We start from the raw sequence: 24085 nt of genomic DNA, 5'->3' as shown, positions 1-24085 counted from the left end.
TAAATGTAAGTCCTTGTTGTCTTATCTTTATCTGTGAAAACTGCGTGACTACATGTTTAGTCATGGTTAGCAATGTAGTTGGGCCTGTGATTCTCAACCAATGGCTCTCCGTCGGTTGCAAAACTACATCTCCCAGCATGCGCTGACAGCCGTAGGCTGTCAGGGCATGCTGGGAGATGTAGTTTTGCTACAGCTGAATGTTGTCAGGGCATACTGGGAGTTTCGGTTTTGCAGCTGCTGAAAGCTTTTGAGGCATGATGGGAGTTGCAGTTCTGCAACAATCTAGGGCTTGCTGGGCATGCTGGATGATGATCTGGGAGTTGCAGTCGTGTAACATTCGGGGGTTGTCATTAGAGATGAGCGAACTTACAGTAAATTCGATTCGTCACGAACTTCTCGGCTCGGCAGTTGATGACTTATCCTGCGTAAATTAGTTCAGCCTTCAGGTGCTCCGGTGGGCTGGAAAAGGTGGATACAGTCCTAGGAAAGAGTCTCCTAGGACTGTATCCACCTTTTCCAGCCCACGGGAGCACCTGAAAGCTGAACTAATTTATGCAGGTAAAGCCATCAACTGCCGAGCCGAGAAGTTCGTGACGAATCGAATTTACTGTAAGTTGGCTCATCTCTAGTTGTCATGTCTGTTTTGCAACAGACGGGAGCTGTCGGTATAATGGAAATTTCAGTTTTGCAGTAATTACATGTAAATACCTTGGCTAAGGCAAAGTGACCTTTTGGCGTCTAAGTAAAATCCTATGTGGGTGTTTTTAGTGGTGACCATTAGTTGTCACCCAGCTTTTCCAGAAGATCCATAGCATTGTATGAGTGCTGCCCGGTCGGTGCCTCTGGATTAGTTACACATCTCGGCTGTAAATAAGCCTTGTAGCTTTGTGCTCATGGCAACGTGGGCTTATACCATAGAGTAATTACATCTACTGATCCGTCCCCTGCATTCTGACAGCGCTGACTGTGATGTTGACAGCCAATAGGAGGCAGCAGGTGGACTTTGCTCTGAGTGGTCGTCCACTATTGAGCTGCCCCCCGTGTCTTGCGGATCGATGGCGTATCGCTCTGCGGGCACGATACAGTGCATTACAGACAACTCAATGAAGTTAATGGAGTCTCTATGTATACATCATCTGCTGTCATGGTTACTGTGGGACACTGCTGGATTACCATCTTATGTCCTAATAGAACTTTTTATTTAGTTCAATGTGAATTAGCTTTGTAGGTGTTGTCTAGAAGGATAACAAGAAAAAAAAAAATTTGTGTCGTCTTCAGAGGGTTGCCCAGAAGCGTAAAGCTGGCCATACACTTAAGATATGTTGGATCCCCTGAGATGGGGGTCAAACCTGTTTGGTTTCTTGTTTGCCCAATCCTTGTGCTCTCTGGGGGTAATTGGCTTTCTCCCCATGCAGAATACATGGACTCCCATCTGAGCATGCACGTGTATGGGAGTTTGCTAAATAAGCTGTCTGCTAAATAAGCTATTTGTCCTTCGGTCAGCTTAAAGGGGTACTCCGCTGCTCAGCGTTTGGAACAAACTGTTCTGAACACAGGAGCCGACGACGGGAGCTTGTGGCGTCATACCCACACTCCTCATTATGTCACATCCCGCACCCTCAATGCAAGTCTATGGGAGGGGGCGTGACAGCCGTCACGCCCCCTCCCATAGACTTGCATTGAGGGGGCGGGGTGTGACATAATGAGGTGGCGGCGCTATGACTTCACTAGCTCCCGACTCCAGCGTTCAGAACAGTTTGTTCCAAACGCTGAGCAGCGAAGTACCCTTTTTATAGGGATTTTCTGGCAGGGAAGGGGAAGGGGGTTTAGAACTATGCGCATTGTGTAGTGTATAAACAACATAAACCTCCAGCACTCCCGTGTTGCCTCTGGTATCGTCCTCCAGTACCCAGTGCGATCCTCTTCCTGCTTCTGGGGCCCGACATGTCACAGTGCAGCTCAGCTAATCACTGGCTGCAATAGTTTCCCACTTTGGTACATGATTGGCTGAGCGGCCATGTGAGTTGTTGGCCCCAGACACCAGGAAAATGCCAGGAGCCCTGGCCCAATATGTCATATTGCTGCTCAACCAATCACTGACTGAGTTAAAGGGGTACTCCGCCCCCAGACATCTTATCCCCTTTCCAAATGATAGGGGATAAGATGTCAGATCGCCGGGATCCCGCTGCGGCACTGCGCTATCATTACAGTACAGAGCGAGATCGCTCTGCACGTAATGACGGGCAATACAGGGGCCGGAGCATCTTTACGTCACGGCTCCGCCCCTCGTGAAATCCGCCCCTTTCAATACAAGTCTATGGGAGGGGGCATGGCGGTCGTCACGCCCCCTCCCATAGACTTGCATTAAGGGGACGGGCCGTGATGTCACGAGGGGCGGAGCCATGACATAACTATGCTCCGGCCCCTGTATTGCCCGTCATTACGCGCAGAGCGATCTCGCTCTGTGCTGTAATGATAGCGAGGTGTCGCAGCGGGGATCCCGGGGGTCCCCAGCAGCGGGACCGCGGCAATCTGACATCTTATCACCTATCCTTTAGCTAGGGGATAAGATGTCTAGGGGCGGAGTACCCCTTTAAGACACCACTGCGGCCACTGATCAGCTGAGCTGCAGCGTCACATGTCCGGCCTCAGATGCAGGATGAGTATTGCGCCAGGTTAACGCTGGAGGTGGGAAGAGAGGTGTGTGTGTATGTATGTATATATATATATGTGTGTGTGTGTGTGTATGTATGTATGTATATATATGTGTGTGTGTGTGTGTGTATGTATGTATGTATGTATATATATATATATATATATATATATATATATATATATATGTGTATGTGTTTATTTCACAAAGGGCACAGTTGTTAACCCCTTAAGGACGCAGGACGTAAATGTACGTCCTGGTGAGGTGGTACTTAACGCACCAGGACGTACATTTACGAGCGATGCTCGTGTCATGCGCGGCTGATCCCGGCTGCTGATCGCAGCCAGGGACCCGCCGGCAATGGCCGACGCCCGCGATCTCGCGGGCGTCCGCCATTAACCCCTCAGGTGCCGGGATCAATACAGATCTCGGCATCTGCGGCAGTTCGTGATTTAAATGAACGATCGGATCGCTGCGCTGCTGCGGGGATCCGATCATTCATAACGCCGCACGGAGGTCCCCTCTCCTTCCTCCGTGCGGCTCCCGGCGTCTCCTGCTCTGGTCTGTGATCGAGCAGACCAGAGCAGGAGATGACCGATAATACTGATCTGTTCTATGTCCTATACATAGAACAGATCAGTATTAGCAATCATGGTATTGCTATGAATAGTCCCCTATGGGGACTATTCAAGTGTAAAAAAAAAATGTAAAAAAATGTAAAAGTAAAAAAAAGTGAAAAATCTCCTCCCCCAATAAAAAAGTAAAACGTTCGTTTTTTCCTATTTTACCCCCAAAAAGCGTAAAAAACATTTTTTATAGACATATTTGGTATCGCCGCGTGCGTAAATGTCCGAACTATTAAAATAAAATGTTAATGATCCCGTACGGTGAACGGCGTGAACGAAAAAAAATAAATAAGTCCAAAATTCCTACTTTTTTAATACATTTTATAAAAAAAAAAATTATAAAAAATGTATTAAGTTTTTTACATGCAAATGTGGTATCAAAAAAAGTACAGATCATGGCGCAAAAAATGAGCCCCCATACCGCCGCTTATACGGAAAAATAAAAAAGTAAGAGGTCATCAAAATAAAGGGATTATAAACGTACTAATTTGGTTAAAAAGTTTGTGATTTTTTTTAAGCGCAACAATAATATAAAAGTATGTAATAATGGGTATCATTTTAATCGTATTGACCCTCAGAATAAAGAACACACGTCATTTTTACCATAAATTGTACGGCGTGAAAACAAAACCTTCCAAAATTAGCAAAATTGCGTTTTTCGTTTTAATTTCCCCACAAAAATAGTGTCTTTTGGTTGCTCCATACATTTTATGATATAATGAGTGATGTCATTACAAAGGACAACTGGTCGCGCAAAAAACAAGCCCTCATACTAGTCTGTGGATGAAAATATAAAAGAGTTATGATTTTTAGAAGGCGAGGAGGAAAAAATGAAAACGTAAAAATTAAATTGCCTGAGTCCTTAAGGCCAAAATGGGCTGAGTCCTTAAGGGGTTAAAAATATATCGCTCAGTGTTTGGCTGCAGCAGTCATGTGGTTGTGATGTCATTACTGCAAGTGGATGCTGGGAGTTGTAGTTTTGCAACAGCTGGAAATCCAGTTTAGAGACCGCTGGTTTTTAACTAATCCCTGATCTTGCACACAACTCTGCGGTTTTGCTGATGGGCACGTGGATCACCATGGACTTCCCCTGACATTTTTATGACAGATCTGTGTTCAGTGTCAACTTCGGAGGTTAATGTGTAACAGGCCCCATGAGCGCAGGTTGTTCATGACAGCTGCCGATAAAGCCACGTACGGCCAGGGGCCCCGCTGTTTATAAGAGCATGTTTACACATGGCAGAAATTTCTGCTGACGTTCCATATGTACAAATGGGGCTTGTTGCAGAAATCCCCAACCCCCCCCCCCCCCCCACAGGCTGCAGAATTTAAATGCATGGGATTACATTTTTATTTTTTTGAAGTAAGGGTGCATGCACACTACGTTTCCTAAGATACGGGACCGTATACAGCGGGGGGCGGGGCAACCGCACGCTGCCATATGTGGCCCCGTATCTAATGTATTTCAATGAGCGACCGGAGGGAAACGCTGCCTCCGGTCGCCTCCGTTTTGCTCCGTATACGGTTTCCCGACCGGACCTAAAAACGCTGTTGACTACGTTCGTAGATCCGGTCGGGACACCGTATACAGGCCAAAAACGGAGCCGCCCGGAGGCAGTGTTTCACTTCGGTCGCTCATTGAAATACATTAGATTACATGACCGCATATGGCAGCGTGCACCCTAACTTTTGCTGCGTGTGAATTCTACCTGATTTGCAGACACTGGCAATACCTGTCAGGTATAGGTGCCCCCCCTCAGACATTGTTGAGATTTGGAGCAGCCGCTTTATTGTTGCACTGAATGCGTTTGTCTTTATCAGTTTATGGTCCTTTGTACTCATGGGAATGCATCAGTATAGTATATATACTCTATTAGCATATTGATGGACTCCCCCTCCCTTACGATTTGTGTTGTTAAAGTGCAAAGACATGGAAATGAGAGGGGCGGCTCTGTCCTCCTCCTCCCAGCGCTGACTTTTGAGCAGCCACAGACACCACCATAAAATATTAAACGTCGCAAAAGCAAAAAAAGGAAAGTGAAAGTTGATCCGATACGGAGAGGCAATGCTTACGGGATCATTTATTCATGGTCTTGGGTGAAGGGGGGGGGGGGGGGAACCTTGTTTCTTACAGGATATAAATTTCAAATATGCAGACGGAGAACAAAAAAAAAATTCCATATTATGTGTAGGTAATGTCTATGGGAAAATGTTGGTCTATGGGGGGGAAGGAGTTGTTGTTGGTCTATGGGGGGGAAAGAGTCCAGCTATAATCCAATGCTGTGTTCTGCTACTTGTAGTCCTCCAGCCGTGCAGTCTGCTATAAAGTAATGCAACGTTTTCCAACCTGTGGCTCCCGCCTGTTGCAAGACTACAACTCCCAGCATGCCCTGACAGCTGAAGGCTGTCAGGGCATGCTGGGAGTTGTAGTCTTGCAATAAGCGTAGAGTCGCAGGTTGGAAAACACTGATCTACAGTATAGCAGGTGATATTTTGCTGTAGTGCAGTTTTCTTCTGCAATCTCTCTCCCCTATTAGTAGCATCACAGAGATAAGCTTCAAGGGCAGGGCTGTTTGTTTTTCTGTGGAAAAGTGAAGGCGTTGATATCGAGTGAAAATAACTCGGTATCTTGTATCAGAGCGCTGTAAAAAAAAAAAAAGTAGCGGTCCTAGTGTCAATGATGCAGGTTTTCTGATTCCTGGAGTTAATCCACTCCATAAATTTGACTGACGACTCTTTTTTTTTTTTTTTTCCGATCCCTTACTCATACATGCTCAGCTCAGTCGAGCGTTCATGTGTTCTGCATTAAGAAAGGGGAGTTGAAAGTTTTATTTTTTGAGCTATAACATGTCCCCAAAACAGATGGCCTAGGTAAGGATATTTCTATTCACAGGGATAGGAATTAGGATATGTTCACGTTACTGTTGTGCTAAATCCAGTTCTAAGTCCGTTTTTATTTATTTATTTTTTTGTGTGCCAAACAGCCCCCAAAGTGGGTGGGTGCACAACTGACTCCACCAGGTCACCGCAAGGTCCCGACAGATCCCATTGAAAAGGCGCAAAGCCGCTGTCACGCCCCCTTCCCATAGACTTTTGTTGAGGGTCCGGGCGTGACGTCACGAGGGGGCGGTCGCGAACACGGAAGCCCGCACACAGCGTTCGGAGTAATGAATTTCCGGACGCTGCGAGTGGAGCTCCGAAAGGCAGGGCAGCGCACAACCCGTTAAAAGCACAATTTGTTTTTCCCTCCGCCAAACTCCCGTCGCCTTCACAGAATTGCTGTCGGCGCTCCATATCGTGGAGCCAGACAGCAATATTAAATGGGCACTCTCATTACAACTAATTTCTGCTATTGCACTCCTTATGGTAAATAAAAAATGGTTTTCTATGTTTTGTGTTAAAAACAAAAAAAAAAACTAATGTCTCCCTACTTGTCCAGAGCACATTTCCCCCATCTCTTGCACAGACTTTGGAGTCTTGCTGGCCTGGCAGAAGTCCAACATCAGGAAATGCAGTCTGGAGTGCTGAGGGTGTGTGTGCAGCCTTAGCCAATCATAGCTCATCTCACACTGAACTGCTCTGGGCTGTGTGTAGCAGAGTGAGGGAGGAAGTTCTCCCCTGTATGGCTTCAGATGATGTCACACCTGCTGGGGAACGCCCCCTTCCCAGTCTGTGAATCTGACTGAGACTGAGCAGAAAATACAGAGCAATATCAAGGTAGAAAACTAACAAATAATAAAAATAAAGGCCGGGGGTGGATTATCTTGATGGGGAAGTGATCTGGGAGGATTATAAAATTTAATTAGAAATGTAACAATTTAAAGATCAGACTGTTGGGACCTACCTCGTTCTCCAAAACGGGCCCCCCTCCTACTTTAGAGAGCTCCAGTACCCAACTTCCAATTCTATATCATATTATTGCTGTAATTTGAAGTGTGATTTTTTTTTTGACTCTTTTGAGCAGTTTTAATTTATAAAGTAGTGTGGGACACTCTCCGCCACTTGATCATTTCTAAAAATGCATCTGGTCCAAAAATGTTATCCCCGGATAGAGCAGACAAAAGTTGTCACGTCAGAGCTGCGCTTTCAAATGTTGTCAGCATTTAGTTCTTATAGAGCCGCTTGTTTTGTGTTGGCATGCAGCAGGTTTTTGTTCACATCAGTTTTCACCCTTTATATGGATCGTGGTATCCAGAAACTGTGGTAGGATTAGGTTATGCAAACAGAATGTTACAGCTCTTCCGATAAGTCTTTTTCTCTACAAAATTTACACAGTCAATGGCTGTCGGTGGAGTGATAACTTGGCTAATATATATTTAACCCCCCCCCCCCCTCCGTACACGTGCATGTCTGCCTTATATGAGTGTGCATGTATTTGCAATAGGGAGAAAGCTGCTGATAGAAACAAAGGCATTTATCATAGTCTTTAGACAGTTTTTTGTGTCTACAAAAGGCGCAAAAAAGGCACAAGCAGGGTGTATTTGCGCCTTTTGGTTTACACATTTCTGCTGATATTGAGTTGCAATCCACTGATTTTGGCAATACACATGATATGGAAGGGTTTTATGAACTGCGCCCTTTTGTGAAAAGGCGCAAAGCCGCTGAAAAGTCTTTAAAATTACACCAGCCCAGACTTAGGCTTGGTTCCCATTACGTTTTCCCCCATACGGGAGCGCATACGACAGGGGAGAACTAAAAACTTGCGCTCCTGTATGTAATTCATTTCAATGAGCCGACCGCAGTGAATCGGCTCATTTTTGCCCCGTAAAAATGAGCCGACCGAACGTTGAAATGAATTGCATACGGGAGTGCAAGTTTTTAGCTCTCCCCCTGCCGTATGCGCTCCCCTTATGGGGGGAAACGTAATGGGGACCCAGCCTTAGCTTGGCTTTTTGGTGTATGTGAAGAGAGAAATTTCAGAAAATGTGACCTGCACAAAATGTATCAAATGTTGTGTGACCATTTAATAAATTTGGTGCTCCTATACATTACCAGCACACAAAAATAAAGGTGTAGAAAAATGCTTCACTTACACCTACAATGATAAATGCCGGCCAAAGAGTTGCAAATTTTCACAAGCCCCCGCTTTCTTCTCTCATTCTAGTGATTGTTCGGGGTCTGAACTCAAAGAAACTTGACCGATCAAATAAATTATGATGGAGCATTGTTCTGTTCCTCTCTAATCTATATTATTATTATTTATTATTATTTTTTGTATTTTATTATTTTATACATTTGTAATTTTTTATTTTTTTTTTAACTCTGGTGCCTTTTTAAAGGAGAACTACAGGATTGAAAAATGTATCCCCTATCCTAAGTATAGGGGATAAGTTTCAGATCGCAGGGGGTCCAACCGTTGGGGGGGGCCCCCCCGATCTCCCGTACGGGGCCCCGACTCTCTGGTTAGAGAGGGCGTGTTGACCACCGCACGAAGCAACGGCCGACACGCCCCCTCCATACACTGCTATGGGAGAGGCGAAAATTGCCGAAGGCAGCGCTTCGGCTCTCCCATAGCAGTAAATGGAGGGCGCGTGTCAGCCGCCGCCTTGTGCGGTGGTCGACACGCGCCCTCTATGCAGAGCGCCGCGGCCCCGTACGGGAGATCGTGGGGGGCCCCAGTGGTCGGACCCCCCGCGATCTGAAATTTATCCCCTATCCTTAGGATAGGGGATAAAATTTTCAATCCCGTAGTTCTCCTTTAAATCATGGGGATATTAACTAAAACAGACACCCGTCCGTTCATGGACAACCCCTATAAGACTTGGTGACCACCATGTAGGCCCCTGGTAATCTATAGGCTCTAATCCTATGTTTAGAAATATACACTACATTAGGTCAAAATATTTACCCTTTAATTGTTAAAGATCTATGTAGAAGTATTTAGGTTCTATAGCTTTGGGACAGATGGATGACAACCAAAGAGGAGTCTCATTTGCTGGCTGAATTAAAAAAAAATTTAAGGGTAGGGTCACACATATCTAATCCGCAGTGGGAAAATTAAGACAAACCCCATTAACTTCAATGGGTAGCAACATAATCGGCTTGTAAAATTTGGCTCGGGAATTTCCTCTGCGGATCAGTTGTGTGACCCTACCTTTTAGAGCAGTGTTTTTTCAAACAGTGTGTGTCCAGCTGTTGCAAAACTACAACTCCCAGCATACCCGGACAGCCGAAGGCTGTCGGGCATGCTGGGAGTTGTAGTTTTGCAACAGCTGGAGATGCACTATGTTGAAAACACTGCCTTTAGGGGTCTAGGAGGACTGGTTGACACTACCTGTGACATCTGTGATTTGAGCCTGTGGGTTGTCACAAAGTGTTTGTGCCTTGCTTAGGGGGTACTTTTGGTGGAAACATGTTTTATTTTAATTTTTTTTAAATTTATCAACTGGTGCCAGAAAGCTGCATATGTACAGCAGCTAATATGTACTCGAAGGATTAAGATTTTTTTTTTTAAATAGTAATTTACAAATCTGTTTAAACTTTCTGGAACCAGTTGATATAAAAAAAAATAAAAAATAAATAAAAAAATTCCACCAGAGTACCCCTTTTAATATTTAATTTTAACTTGAGAAGACTCAAGGGTTTTAGTGTGGGGGCTTGTGAACATCTTTTCATAGCAGCAATGTACTCATGTACTCATGTACACAAATGTCAAGACTCTGAAAAAACACACCAGGCTTCCTGCCAAGCGGACACTGATGTTGGTATTTTCTATGCCAGCTTTAGAGTACATTCATACAATGCCCGCTGAAGAGGGTTCTGTAATTAAAGTGGCATATCAGCCAGAATGTAATATACTTGGGTATTGCTAGCACATCTTGGTAGACGATTATTGAAGGAACTCTTTCTACAGTCTTTGGCCCTGTCTAGAAAAACAAAGCTTTTGAGTACAAAATTTTATTACATATAATTAGAGATGAGCGAACTTACAGTAAATTCGATTCGTCACGAACTTCTCGGCTCGGCAGTTGATGGCTTTTCCTGCATAAATGAGTTCAGCTTTCAGGTGCTCCGGTGGGCTGGAAAAGGTGGATACAGTCCTAGGAGACTCTTTCCTAGGACTGTATCCACCTTTTCCAGCCCACCGAAGCACCGGAAGGCTGAACTAATTTACGCAGGCCAAGTCATCAACTGCCGAGCCGAGAAGTTCGTGACGAATCGAATTTACTGTAAGTTCTCTCATCTCTACAAATAATGTTATAATGGAAATGCTCTTTAAATTCCTCACTGTTATCAGCCCATTATCTGTTCCTAGATACACTGCTGTTGCCAATGAACACACTTCATACCAGGGATAATTATGTATGGCCGGGGCAACCCTTGGACTTTGATCTGTGCCTGTTGTAGAGCTTTATGATAATTCGTCAGACAACACAAACAAGGCAAAAGAGAAAACATGAACCCATGTATTCCTTAATGACCACCCGTCTGCACCCTTTGATAACGGGTGGTCCGGGACTTGTGCTGGATGTAAGGCCATAAACAGAAGGTACGAATGTAAAAGTTATCTGTATAGGATAATGAACTGGATCTGTAATACCCCATCCATAGCATACTTCAGATGTTGTTTGTAGGCACAATAGGGGGTCTTACAGTTTACGGCTTTCATGAGATTTCATTGGCAGAATAAAGTCAGGTTCTTTCATGTAGGTTATAGAAGAGAATACGTTGCCTCACTGAGCGAGTACAGGTCCATAACACAAACTCTTAGGGTATGTTCACACGGCGCAATTCTGACATTATATTCCACACATACATTCCGCTGCAGCAGAGTCGCATTGATTTCAATGCGATTCTACTGCACTGTGCACACGGTGGAATTTCCACAGCAGAAATCCAGATTCTGACGTCCGCATAAAGTATAGACATGTCTCTTCTTTTTTTCGGATTTCCCTCGGAAATGCATTGCCATCTACGAGAGCAGTCCTAGCGCCCGCCAGGCTTTCAAATGTGCCGAATGTACGCTCGTGTTTTCCGGACGGACATTCTGCACATTTTCCTAATGTGCCTTAGAGATTCTCATGTAACGCTGCACAGCGTAAATGGAAATCAGCCCTTAGGGTAGTGTTCCCTGTGGCTCTCCAGCTGTTGCAAAACTACAAATCCCAGCATGCCCCAATAGCCACCGGTGTGTCGGGTATGATTTTAGCATGGATTCTGCACCTAATGGTGGTTCTCCAATGCCATTTCTCAAGCCACATACCATTTCTGTCCATGGCAGGACATGCTGGGAGTTGCAGTTTCGCAACAGCTGGGGAGCCACAGGTTCCAGACCGCTGCCTTAGGCTGTGTTCACACGTTGCTTTAAAATCCAATGTGGCAGATATGCAAGGCCGACACCATCCTTCCATGATGGTTGTGCAGATGTGCTATGGGTGTTGCAGCAGATTAGTCCCATTAGCCATCAATAGGGTTAATTCTCTGCATTTCCATTCAATGTTTTCCTTGGTAGTTTTGTTACTTCATGGTCATTTTCTGTTGCTTATGAATGGGGCTGCAGAACCCCATATACATGTATGCCGGTTTTGATTTTGTTGCAGAATTTATGCCCAAATCTATCAAACCTGACTCCGCTTTGGCATCAGGCATGCTGGGAGTAGTAGTTTAACAAGCAGATTAGACCAGTGTACCTCTGGCTGTTGCAAAACTACAACTCCAAGCATGCCCGGACAGCCAAAGTGCATTTGCCCTTCCATTAGGGGGAAAAAGACACATGATGGCCTTATTACTGCCCTTTAATGTGTTTGGTTTTGTTGATTCCAGGACCCATACTGGGAGCAGCGCAGGTGCTGAGGCTTTGATCCCACTATGTGGCAGCTATTACTGCACAGATGAGAGGCTGAGACAGAGTTTCAGGTCAGACGGAAATGACAGAAAATTGTGCATTTGATTTCTTGTTGCCTGTGCGGGTTTTAGCTTTGGTCAGTGATTTGACAGCACCAGACGGCGGCTTCTGTCACACGGCTGGAGACGTGTTTTGTGAACTTGACTTAAGATAAAACTCCTGGTTACCGAACATCAAAGGGCGAGAGCGTAGCGGACACGGGTGCCGTACTGAAGAGCCGGTTGTGCGCGGACATACATCTAACACAGCAGCAACGATCCAGTAGCACAGTCTGAAGTCCTGCACCAAAGCCCCATCATAAAGCTGTTCCTGGAGGCCCACATACACTGCAATTACACATTTGTCTCTGCTGGCTGATAACGGTAAAGAGGAGCTGTCAACTATGTTGTTCCTCCTGGAAATGTACAAATTTGGTTGGTATTCCCTTTATCAATAGCCCAAGTCTCACACTGGCAGCACTGCTTTTGTGTAGGGATGCAGAATAGTCAATTACCAGCTCATGCTTGCATTGCTTGGAGGAATAACAACATATTGAGCTTAAAGATGCATTTACTGAAACAGACATGACAGGTGAGCTGACGGATCCGGATGTATGAACAGGCATAATGCAGTTTTTCCCAAATGTGGTTTGGCTGTCCAGGCATGCTGGGAGTTGTAGTTTTGCAAAAGCTAGAGGCATCCTTGTTGGGAATGGCTGGTATAGTTGGTGACCAAAAGAAATGGCTACCTGAATGTGGTTCTTTAACCCCATATGGATAGGGCCAATTTTCGTTTTTGCACTCTTTATTTTCCTCCTCCTAATTGCCATAACTTTAATTTTTTTTTTCCCCATATGAGACCGCTTGGGGCCACGACGCTCTCAGTGAAGAGCCCATGTCGTCTACCGGCAGACGCGATCACAGGGGCCCCGACACTCTGAGGAGCGCATGCAGTCTACCAGTAGATGCGATCACAGGGACCCTGGCGCTTTGTGAGGATCGCATGTCATTTACCGGCAGACGCGATCACAGGGGCCCCGACGCTCTGAGGATCGCATGTCGTCTACCAGTAGATGTGATCACAGGGGCCCCGACGCTCTGAGGATCGCATGTCGTCTACCAGTAGATGTGATCACAGGGGCCCCGACGCTCTGAGGATCGCATGTCGTCTACCAGTAGATGTGATCACAGGGGCCCCGACGCTCTGAGGATCGCATGTCGTCTACCAGTAGATGTGATCACAGGGGCCCCGACGCTCTGAGGATCGCATGTCGTCTACCAGTAGATGTGATCACAGGGACCCCGGCGCTCTCAGTGGGGAGCGCATGTTGTCTACCGGTAGACGGCAAGCGCTCCATTCATTTCTATGGGAGCACCGATGATGCCCAAGAGCTGTGCTCGCGTCTTTTCGGCACTCCAATAGGAATGAATGAAGCGTGCACAGCCCTGTCCCGGAGATTTCCTTTCAGTTTGTGTGGTGTTGCAGCTCAGTTCCATTGAAATGAATGTAGCCGAATTGTAATGCTACACACAACCTGAGGACAAGAGTGGTGCTGTTTCTGAAACAAAGCAGCTAAGCATTTTTCTAATCCTAGATAACACCTTTTAAGAACACTTAATAACCATTCACTTTAGCATTGCATACAATCCATATGTATATGCACTCGTCTAATTCCGGCCTTATTCCAGTCAATTTTAACTGTAGAGCTTACGGTCGTCTTTCCCGGCATGGCTTCTGTATTTGGTAGTGTATGTATGTGTGTATATATATATATATATATATATATATACACATAATTATAGGTGTCTGTAGCAGTTGTCTGTCAGTAGATTTTATCAGATGTCTGTGGTAGAGATGTAACATTTCCGAAAACTTTATACATGTTTTTCTTTCATGTGCAGTGTAGTAGTTTTATAAAACTTTTGTCAATACTGGATTTTTTATTTTACTGAAACCTTTTTACCTGCAGTGCCCCTAGATGCACACATTGCTCTTCTTTAAAGAGCTGGAGGAAAAAAAACTTTTCATGTAATTTGGTGATAAAAATCTTAAAGCGTACCCGTCAGATCCAACAAAATTTTAATATATCACTCAGTACCTAATCCTGACCATGTACATCAAATTTGTGTTTTAGCACCTTTTTATTTTTTTATTACACTTTTAATTTAGCTCACTAGTCTGAATTCCTCTGAGGGGGCGTGGCCTCACTGTGCAGGTCTCCGCCCCCTCCCTCAGTATCCTGTCTGCTCACATCTCACCGAGCATTAACAAAACTACAACTCCCAGCATGTCCTCACTGACAGTAGCGGGACACAAGATAACAGTGGGAGGATTTTTCCTACAGCTGTGAACCCTGCGCTCAGCTGTCAATCAAGGAAGTGTGTCCATGACATAGGTGATGACACGTGGACACAGCAGGACTAGTATGTGTCCAAGCAGGGGGGGGGGCAGTTGTTTGACTGGCTTTTTCAATGTGAAATACTGAAAATTTTCTATTGAAAGCAATTGCAAAAACTATTGGTTTTGCATGCTTTACAAAATATCAAAAGTTTTTGTATCTGCCAGAGCCCATTTAATCCTTCCAGTACTTATCAGCTGCTGTATGCTCCAGAGTAAGTTGTGTAGTTATTTCCGGTCTGACCAGTGCTCTCTGCTGACACTCCTGTCTGTGTCTGGAACTGTGGTTCGCTATGGGGATTTTCTCCTGCTCTGGACAGTTCCTGGACAGTAATTTTATGAATCTGTATAACTTTCTGGTACCAGTTGATTTGGGAAAAAATAATTCCCTCTGGAGTACCCCTTTAAAAATTTCATTCTTAGTATTTGAATCGTAATTTGGGATTTGCTTGTCTTCAGTCTAATTATTATTATAGTTTAATTACCATGTTTATCATTTAAAAACAAACAAAAAAAACATATACTCTGTGTTTGGCCCATTGAGTTTAAATGACCAAATGTAGTCAATAAGAGGGAGATTCATCAAAACCTGTGTAGAGGAAAAGTTGCCCAGTCGCCCATAGCATCCAATCGGATCGCTTCTTTCATTTTTAACAAGGCCTCTGCAAAATGAACGAAGCGATCTGATTGGTTGCTATGGGTAACTGGGCAACTTTTCCTCAGCACAGGTTTTGATAAATCTCCCCCTAAGTGACTATATTCGGTCCATTTCCCGCACATATAAATTCAATTTGCAAGACTCAAAGGCACAGTAAACCACACTTGAATCCTGGGAAATGAACATATACATTTGGGAAATCGACCAAATGTAGTCACTTGTCGACTACAGTCTATTAAATGCGGCTTGTTTTTTTTTTTTTTTTTTTTTTTTTAACAGGTTGCTGACACTTACCCTAACCATACTGTGAAAATGATCTGAACTTGGCCTAACTCCGCTCTCATCTCCCATGTGCAGCGCTAGCAACAAGTGGTTAAATGCGACTATTTACACAGATCTGCCTGGAACGCCAAAACAATTGTCTTATTGTAATGGTCCGGATAGCGGCTGGTAGTGGAGGGGAGGGAATTATTAAAGGGCACGCTTAATCTTTCTACAGTTTGGGTTTGGAGCCTGGCAATTCAGATTCGTGATTATAGAGGAATGGTCTCCTATGAGCGCTTGGCTGTTTATAATGTTTTTCCCTATTAATAAGAGGAGAATCTCATGAGCGCTCCTGGTCTGCGGTATAGTGGAGTGGAGGCTGCGTCGTTCAGCTGCACGGCTCATCTCGTGCTTGAGTTTGGTGGTCTTGAGCCCCATCATAGGGGGAAATACAGTAGCTGATTTGGGTGAATCCTGTCCTGACATTTCTGTTTGTGACCCGTCTATAGCGAATGCTGCCAAATTCATGAAAGACTAGAAAAACAGACAATTGGCAGAGGAATTCCTCCCAGATCATAGGCTGCTTTGATAAACATAAGGACCACTGATCCCTTGTTTGTTTGTCTACATCAGTGTTTCCCAACCAGGGATCCTCCAGCTGTTGCAAAACTATAACTCCCAGCATGCCCAGACAGCCGAAGGTGACTGTTTCCGAAAAACAGGAGATATATGCAGCGTCTGGCATACGACTTGTTAACGGTGCAGAATGTAGAAATAAATTGTGGAACACCAAATCTATTGTATTCAGTCTAATAGAACTGTATTCTGGTTATATGTAGTGATTAGGCATGCTGGGGCTTGTAGTGTTACCTTTAGAGCAGTGTTTCCCAAACAGGGTACCTCCAGCTGTTAAAAAACTACAACTCCCAGCATGTCTGGACAGCCTATGGCTGTCCGGGCATGCTGGGAGTTGTAGTTTTGCAACAGCTGGAGGCATCTTGGTTGGGAAACATTGGTATAAAGGGAACACTACAAACCTTTGGCTGTCCGGGCATGCTGGGAGTTGTAGTTTTGCAACAGCTGGAGGCATCTTGGTTGGGAAACATTGGTATAAAGGGAACACTACAAACCTTTGGCTGTCCGGGCATGCTGGGAGTTGTAGATTTGCAACAGCTGGAGGCATCTTGGTTGCGAAACGCTGCTTTAGTTGATGCAAAACTACAACTGCCACAATGCCCTGACAGGCAAATGTTGGGGAGCACCCCTCTAAACACTTGTATTCAAAGCAGTGTTATATCTGTACAAATTCAGGAAAGAATAGAAAAACAGACAATATGCCGAGGAATTCCTCTGAGATTATAGGCTGCTTTGATAAACGTAAGGACCACTGATCCCTTGTTTTTGTCTACATCAGTGTTTCCCAACCAGGGTGCCTCCAGCTGTTGCAAAACTGCAACTCCCAGCATGCCCGGACAGCCGAAGGCTGTCCGGGCATGCTGGGAGTTGTAGTTTTGCAACAGCTGGAGGCACCCTGTTTGGGAAACACAGGTCTACATAATCGATCAGACCTTACAATAATGGTAATACCTTATTGTGACCAGACAATAAGAAATGCAAGACTTGACTCCTATTGGTAAAACTTACTATTTAAAGCGTAACTTTGATGTTGTTCGGCAGCAGGATACCGGTTTACAATGACAGTCAACTTTGTAACCCAAGACTTGCCTTCTGCTAAAGCGAGTAGGAGATGGATTTTCAGGAAGTCCTATAGATTTACATAGGACTTCCGGCAAATCCTTATCCTGCTTGCTTTAGCAGCGGGCAATCCCTGGGCTAAAACGTTGCTGGCAATTGTAATTCGGTATCCTGCTGCTAGTTACCACTACCTAGGAGACAGTCTGACATGCTCTGCACGTCCGCAGTCGGGACCTCACCTCTAACAGTGGATATCAGCAATCCCGATGATTCCCCCCCCCCCCCCCCACTGTTTATCCTTTAGAAGGCGTGATCAATGCTGAAAACGGCATCTAAAGCAAGTGCCGGCTTGGGGAATACTCATTAGACCACCCGCAGGTATTCATGTTAGATGTATGCTTGTTGTGTTATGCAAAAATACTGTCAATTTTTAATTTATTTATTTTTTGGTTGGGAAGTGTGGGGGTCCGTCACGCCAAGTTGGGAACCTGTTCATCATTTTATTCCTTCTACTGTGTGGGCAGCATTAGAAAGTCATGCCAGTAATTGATTTGGTATCAGTATAGCTGAAAACCCATCAGCTAAAACAGGTATGTACAAGGGAGACAAAAACCAGCAAAAGAAAAATCCTTAGTGTTCCTGTCGTCAACAAAAACTTCATATAATGTAGATAATACATTGGTTAAAAATTGTTTATTTTTGGGTGAAAAAAATACTGTCCCTGCAGCTATTGTCTGTGTTTTTTTTATTTTTTTATTTAGATTTTTTATATATAACGGTTTGTTTATTTTTCAAAAATAAAAATAAATAACATTCACATTTTCATATAAATGCACAATAGGGAAAATGAGAAAAGAAATAACATTAAATTAAATAAGGGATACAAAAGCAAAACAATAATCCCGATACATTTTGGAAATAGTTGTACTGGAAGGAACTTAGAATTGTAAATTGTGTGTCCGTAACTAGTCTTAATAAAGTTAGACCAATTCAATTATTAGCGTAATGAACTAGGGTGGAAGGAAGCCCCTTAAAGGGGTACTCTGCCCATAGACATCTTATCCCCTATCCAAAGGATAGGGGATAAGATGTCAGATCGCCGCGGTCCCGCTGCTGGGGACCCCGGGGATCGCTGCTGCAGCACCCCGCTATCATTACTGCACAGAGCGAGATAGCTCTGTGCGTAATGACGGGCAATACAGGGGCCGGAGCATCGTTACGTCACGGCCCACCCCCATCAATACAAGTCTATGGGAGGGGGCGTGGCGATCATCACGCCCCCTGCCATAGACTTGCATTAAGGGGACGGGCCGTGATGTCATGAGGGGCGGAGCCATGACATCACTCTGCTCCGGCCCCTGTATCGCCCGTCATTACGCACAGAGCGAACTCGCTCTGTGCAGTAATGATGGCGGGGTGCCGCAGCTGCGATCCCCGGGGTCCCTAGCAGCAGGACCGCGGCGATCTAACATCTTATCCCCTATCCTTTGGATAGTCGGGAGAAATTGCAATACAAATTTTGGGGGGCGTTTTTCCCTTTTACCTCTTGTCAAAATGAACAGTATAGGGCAACACCAGCGTGTTAGTGTAAAAAATTTATTTTTTTACACTAACATGCTGTTGTAGACCCCAACTTCACCTTTTCATAAGGGGTTAAAGGAGAAAAAGCCCCCCAAAATTTGTAACACAATTTCTCCCCAGTACGGCGATACCTCATATGTTACCCTATTATGTTGCCTTGAAATACGACAGGGCTCCAAAGTAAGAGCGCCATGCGCATTTGAGGCCTGAATTAGGGATTTGCATAGGGGTGGACATAGGGGTATTCTACGCCAGTGATTCCCAAACAGGCTGCCTCCAGCTGTTGCAAAACTCCCAGCATGCTTGGACAGTCAACGGCTGTACAGCAATACTGGGAGTTGTTGTTTTGCAACAGCTGGAGGCTCCATTTTGGAAACAGTGGCGTACCGGACGTTTTTCATTTTTATTAGGAGGGGGCTGTGTAGGGGTATCGCGGTATTGCCGCAGATCGCAAAGGCGATTTCCCTTGCGATTTTCGGCTAACGCCGACATGGGGGGCCTACATGGCCCCCCTCGGCGTTTGCCCTGGATGCCTGCTGAAGGATTTCAGCAGGCATCCAGTTCCGATCTCTGCCCGGCGAGCGGCAGAGGTCGGAAATACAACAGGACGTTCTCTAACGTCCTTGGGCATTAAAGCCCAGGTAGTGGGGACGTTAGAGAACGTCCTATGTCCTTAACAGGTTAAGGTCTTTTTCATTGGACAACCCCGTACAATATGTCTAATTCATATGGTAACAAAGAGGGTTTCCACTTGTGTATCCACTGTGGCAAACAGGGAGCGTGACTCTGCAAGATCGACTGTTTCTCAGAAGAGCCTGTCTGTACATTACTTGGGCACCCTTGTGTTGGAATGGTTGATGTGTTATGTAGTTATTTTGCGAAATATTGCATTAAATTCTCTCACTGACTGTATAGTGCAAGATGGTCGGGGCGTGGTGGTGGTGGTGGTGGTGGTGGTAGTTGTGGTAGTTTTGCACCAGCTCCGCAGGTTGGGAATTACTCGACTATAGTGTGCTGTCCATCCATTTTACACATTGCTGTTATGTCTGTTAATTGTGACTTTGTGTAAGGTTTGTGTGACGCTTGTGCTCTTTTTCTTTAGGGGCACCGCGCAGGAGAAGGAAGTACAGTTAATGGAAGAAAGGAAAAACCGAAAGAACGATAAGAAAAAGAAGGAAGCCGCCTCGAAAAAGGTAATGATACGTGTATAGATCCATTTACAGCGGTCAATTATCGCTTTTATTTGCTTGTTTCTGGGAGATTGTAGCAATAAATGTCCAGAGTGATTGCAGAATTGATCCTGATCAACGGTTTCTAATCGTGATTTTCGGCGTCACTATCAGCCTCTCGGAGCAATATTTACATGAACAATTAGCATGGCTGCCTGGCAATCTCTGGACCACAGTGGTCTCAAACTGTGGCTCTCCAGATGTTGCACAACTTCAACTCCCAGCATACCCGGACAGCCAACGGCTGTCCGGGCATGCTGGGAGTTGAAGTTGTGCAACATCTGGAGGGCCACCGTTTGAGACCACTGCTCTACCACATCACTAAACAGCAGTGACTCTACTTATCCATGTGGGAGAACACTCCTCGCCTACTACAGTGATGATAGTGATGGCAATGTCCGCATCCTCAGGGACTATTTTTAATTTTTTAAAAGAGACACTGCTTCTCATATCTGCGGATCATAGTGCCTGCAACTGACAGCCCACAGTGCCGCACCGCCATTCCCTGGCCACAGCGGTGTTCCGTTTCAGTCATTGATTGGCGGATCGGCAGTATGACCTGCTTCTCTCTCTACGATCTATGAAAGTTCATTGGCTGTAGACAGGACCCTCCGAAGCCCACCGGGGAGTGAGGGAGGGAAGTATAAGATTCTTTAATTTTATTTGCAAGCCTTGGCGTGTAGGTTAAATAAAAACATTTTGACTGGATAAACCCTCTTTTAATACTAAAATGTAATACAGCCCTAAATATTCCTGGAGCATTTATAAATTATTTTAATTACTATTGTTTTCTTTTTTAGGCCTCTGATCAAAAAAACAAAGGTAAGCCCTGTTTTCACAATTAAGGACAACATTGTTAAAATGTGTGTGTGTTGTAAAGTTTTGGTAATTATGGGTTATTTCTGTTTAACAGTTTGCATGCAAAGGGGTGTTCCATGGTGGATGGGGAAGAATAGGCTCAGGGAGCCTATACTTGACCGCTCCACCACCGCTGTCACAGAGCTCCATCCTGATGCGCAGCACTTCCTGGTCGGCACGTACTGTTGCCCACTAAGCCAATTAGAGGCTGAGGTGGGACACCGTTACTCCAACTGATTGGCCGAAAAAGCAACCGCACATGCTGACGCCAAACGCTGGAAGTGCCGAGCATGTTTTTTTTTTGTTTTTTACCACCTGAGCCTTTAAAATAGAAATTACACAGTATACCCTCTGTTCACATTGTGATGGCAATTGCTGCAAAAATCATGGACCATTGTAATGTCCTTTAAAATGCTAAATAACATAGCAGAAACCTATGAACAAAGCCTTATCCAAATGAGAAGTTGAAGTTAAGGAACCCCCCCCCCCCCCCCCCCCCCCGCAATCTCAAGAACGGGGAGCTGGCTCTCAGAGAGAGCTTGTGCTGTAAACAGTACACTCTCTAGTTCTGCAGGAGCGGTGGGGGTACCAAAATGCTGTACTGGTCTATCTCTGGCGCTCCCATAGAGATCGTTGGAGGGGGGGTGTTGGACCTCCCCGCAGTTAGACACTTGTTCCCTATCCCGTGGATAAGGGTTAAAATGCTGAAATACTCCTTTAATCAGTTTCTTCTAGCAGCAGAATAGTGAGTGCACCTCTGGAGTATAGTACAGGATAAGTAATGTAATGTATGTATACAATGACCTCCAGCAGAATAGTGAGTACAGCTCTGGAGTATAATACAGGATATAACTCAGGATCAGTACAGGATAAGTAATGTAATGTATGTACACAGTGACCTCACCAGCAGAATAGTGAGTACAGCTCTGGAGTATAATACAGGATATAACTCAGGATCAGTACAGGATAAGTAATGTAATGTATGTACACAGTGACCTCACCAGCAGAATAGTGAGTACAGCTCTGGAGTATAATACAGGATATAACTCAGGATCAGTATAGGATAAGTAATGTATGTACATAGTGACCTCACCAGCAGAATAGTGAGTACAGCTCTGGAGTATAATACAGGATATAACTCAGGATCAGTACAGGATAAGTAATGTATGTACATAGTGACCTCACCAGCAGAATAGTGAGTACAGCTCTGGAGTATAATACAGGATATTACTCAGGATCAGTACAGGATAAGTAATGTAATTTATGTACACAATGACCCCACCAGCAGAATAGTGAGTACAGCTCTGGAGTATAATACAGGATTTAACTCAGGATCAGTACAGGATAAGTAATGTAATGTATGTACACAGTGACCTCACCAGCAGAATAGTGAGTACAGCTCTGGAGTATAATACAGGATATAACTCAGGATCAGTACAGGATCAGTAATGTAATGTATGTACATAGTGACCCCACCAGCAGAATAGTGAGTACAGCTCTGGAGTATAATACAGGATATAACTCCGGATCAGTACAGGATAAGTAATGTAATGTATGTACACAGTGACCCCACCAGCAGAATAGTGAGTACAGCTCTGGAGTATAATACAGGATATAACTCAGGATCAGTACAGGATAAGTAATGTAATGTACATACACAGTGACCTCACCAGCAGAATAGTGAATACAGCTCAGGAATATAATACAGGATATAACTCAGGATCAGTACAGGATAAGTAATGTAATGTATGTACACAGTGACCTCACCAGCAGAATAGTGAGTACAGCTCTGGAGTATAATACAGGAGATAACTCAGGATCAGTACAGGATCAGTAATGTAATGTATGTACATAGTGACCCCACCAGCAGAATAGTGAGTACAGCTCTGGAGTATAATACAGGATATAACTCAGGATCAGTACAGGATAAGTAATGTATGTACACAGTGACCCCACCAGCAGAATAGTGAGTACAGCTCTGGAGTATAATACAGGATATAACTCAGGATCAGTACAGGATAAGTAATGTAATGTACATACACAGTGACCTCACCAGCAGAATAGTGAATACAGCTCAGGAATATAATACAGGATATAACTCAGGATCAGTACAGGATAAGTAATGTAATGTATGTACACAGTGACCTCACCAGCAGAATAGTGAGTACAGCTCTGGAGTATAATACAGGAGATAACTCAGGATCAGTACAGGATCAGTAATGTAATGTATGTACATAGTGACCCCACCAGCAGAATAGTGAGTACAGCTCTGGAGTATAATACAGGATATAACTCAGGATCAGTACAGGATCAGTAATGTAATGTATGTACACAGTGACCTCACCAGCAGAATAGTGAGTACAGCTCTGGAGTATAATACAGGATATCACGCAGTGTCATAATAGGAATATGACTGTTATCATACTGTTTAGTGTTATATCATATTATGATTCTTACATGGTTTGACTTTCCATGAAAAGCTTTATTTAGCCTGTGGGTAAACATTAGCCGCACATGACAGATTGCTTGTAGTTTCAGTAAGAACTTGCAGGAAATCAGAACCATTCCTTATTGTGTAATACATGGTAATATCCAGTTACAGTGTTAGCTCTGCATTATGTATGGTTGTCTATGTCTCATTCACCACAGTTATAACTATTGTGGTATGTCTGCATGTACGTATCTGTATATTCTCTTCTTGGTGGTTATAGTAAAGTTCCCCATAGCTATAGTTCCCTAGGGGGCATCTCTTCCCTATAACTTATTCCATTGCTTGCCTCAGGAAGACTTTTACCTTTTTAACCCCTTAAGGACGCAGCCCTTTTTCGCAATTCTGACCACCGTCACTTTACGCATTAATAACTCTAAAACGCCTTTACCGAATATTCTGATTCTGAGATTTTTTTTTTATTTTTTGTGACATATTCTACTTTATTTTGGTGGTAAATTTTCGTCGTTACTTGCATCCTTTTTTGGTGAAAAATCCCCAAAATTCATAAAAATTTTGCGCTTTTCTAAATTTGAAGCTCTCTGCTTGTAAGGAAAATGGATATTCCCCAAATTTTTTTTTTTTATTCACAAATACAATATGTCCACATTATATTGGCATCATAAAATGGACATATTTTTACTTTTTGAAAAAATTTGAGGGCTTCAAAGTAGAGCAGCAATTTTCAAACATTTCATGAAAATTGCAAAATCTGAAGGGACAGATGTTACAGAACTACAACTCCCAGCTAGAGATGAGCGAACTTACAGTAAATTTGATTCGTCACGAACTTCTCGGCTCGGCAGTTGATG

General features: G+C 44.3%; 1 protein-coding gene across 6 annotated transcripts in view; it reads left to right on the top strand.

The window, feature by feature from the left end:
• Positions 1-24085, top strand: part of TNRC6A (trinucleotide repeat containing adaptor 6A) — a 153603-nt gene that overhangs the window by 59141 nt on the left and 70377 nt on the right. For all 6 annotated transcript variants that reach the window (XM_056537166.1, XM_056537164.1, XM_056537167.1 and 3 more), the window contains 2 exons: positions 19801-19891; positions 20728-20749. In XM_056537166.1, coding sequence (XP_056393141.1) covers positions 19832-19891; positions 20728-20749 — 82 coding nt within the window. In that variant the 5' untranslated portion in view covers positions 19801-19831. The remainder of the gene's footprint in view (positions 1-19800; positions 19892-20727; positions 20750-24085) is intronic.

This window comes from Hyla sarda, chromosome 8, assembly GCF_029499605.1.
Source record: "Hyla sarda isolate aHylSar1 chromosome 8, aHylSar1.hap1, whole genome shotgun sequence".
NCBI lineage: Eukaryota > Metazoa > Chordata > Amphibia > Anura > Hylidae > Hyla > Hyla sarda.
The sequence above is the reverse complement of the archived record's forward strand: the minus strand, read 5'-3'. Positions and strand labels throughout refer to the sequence as shown.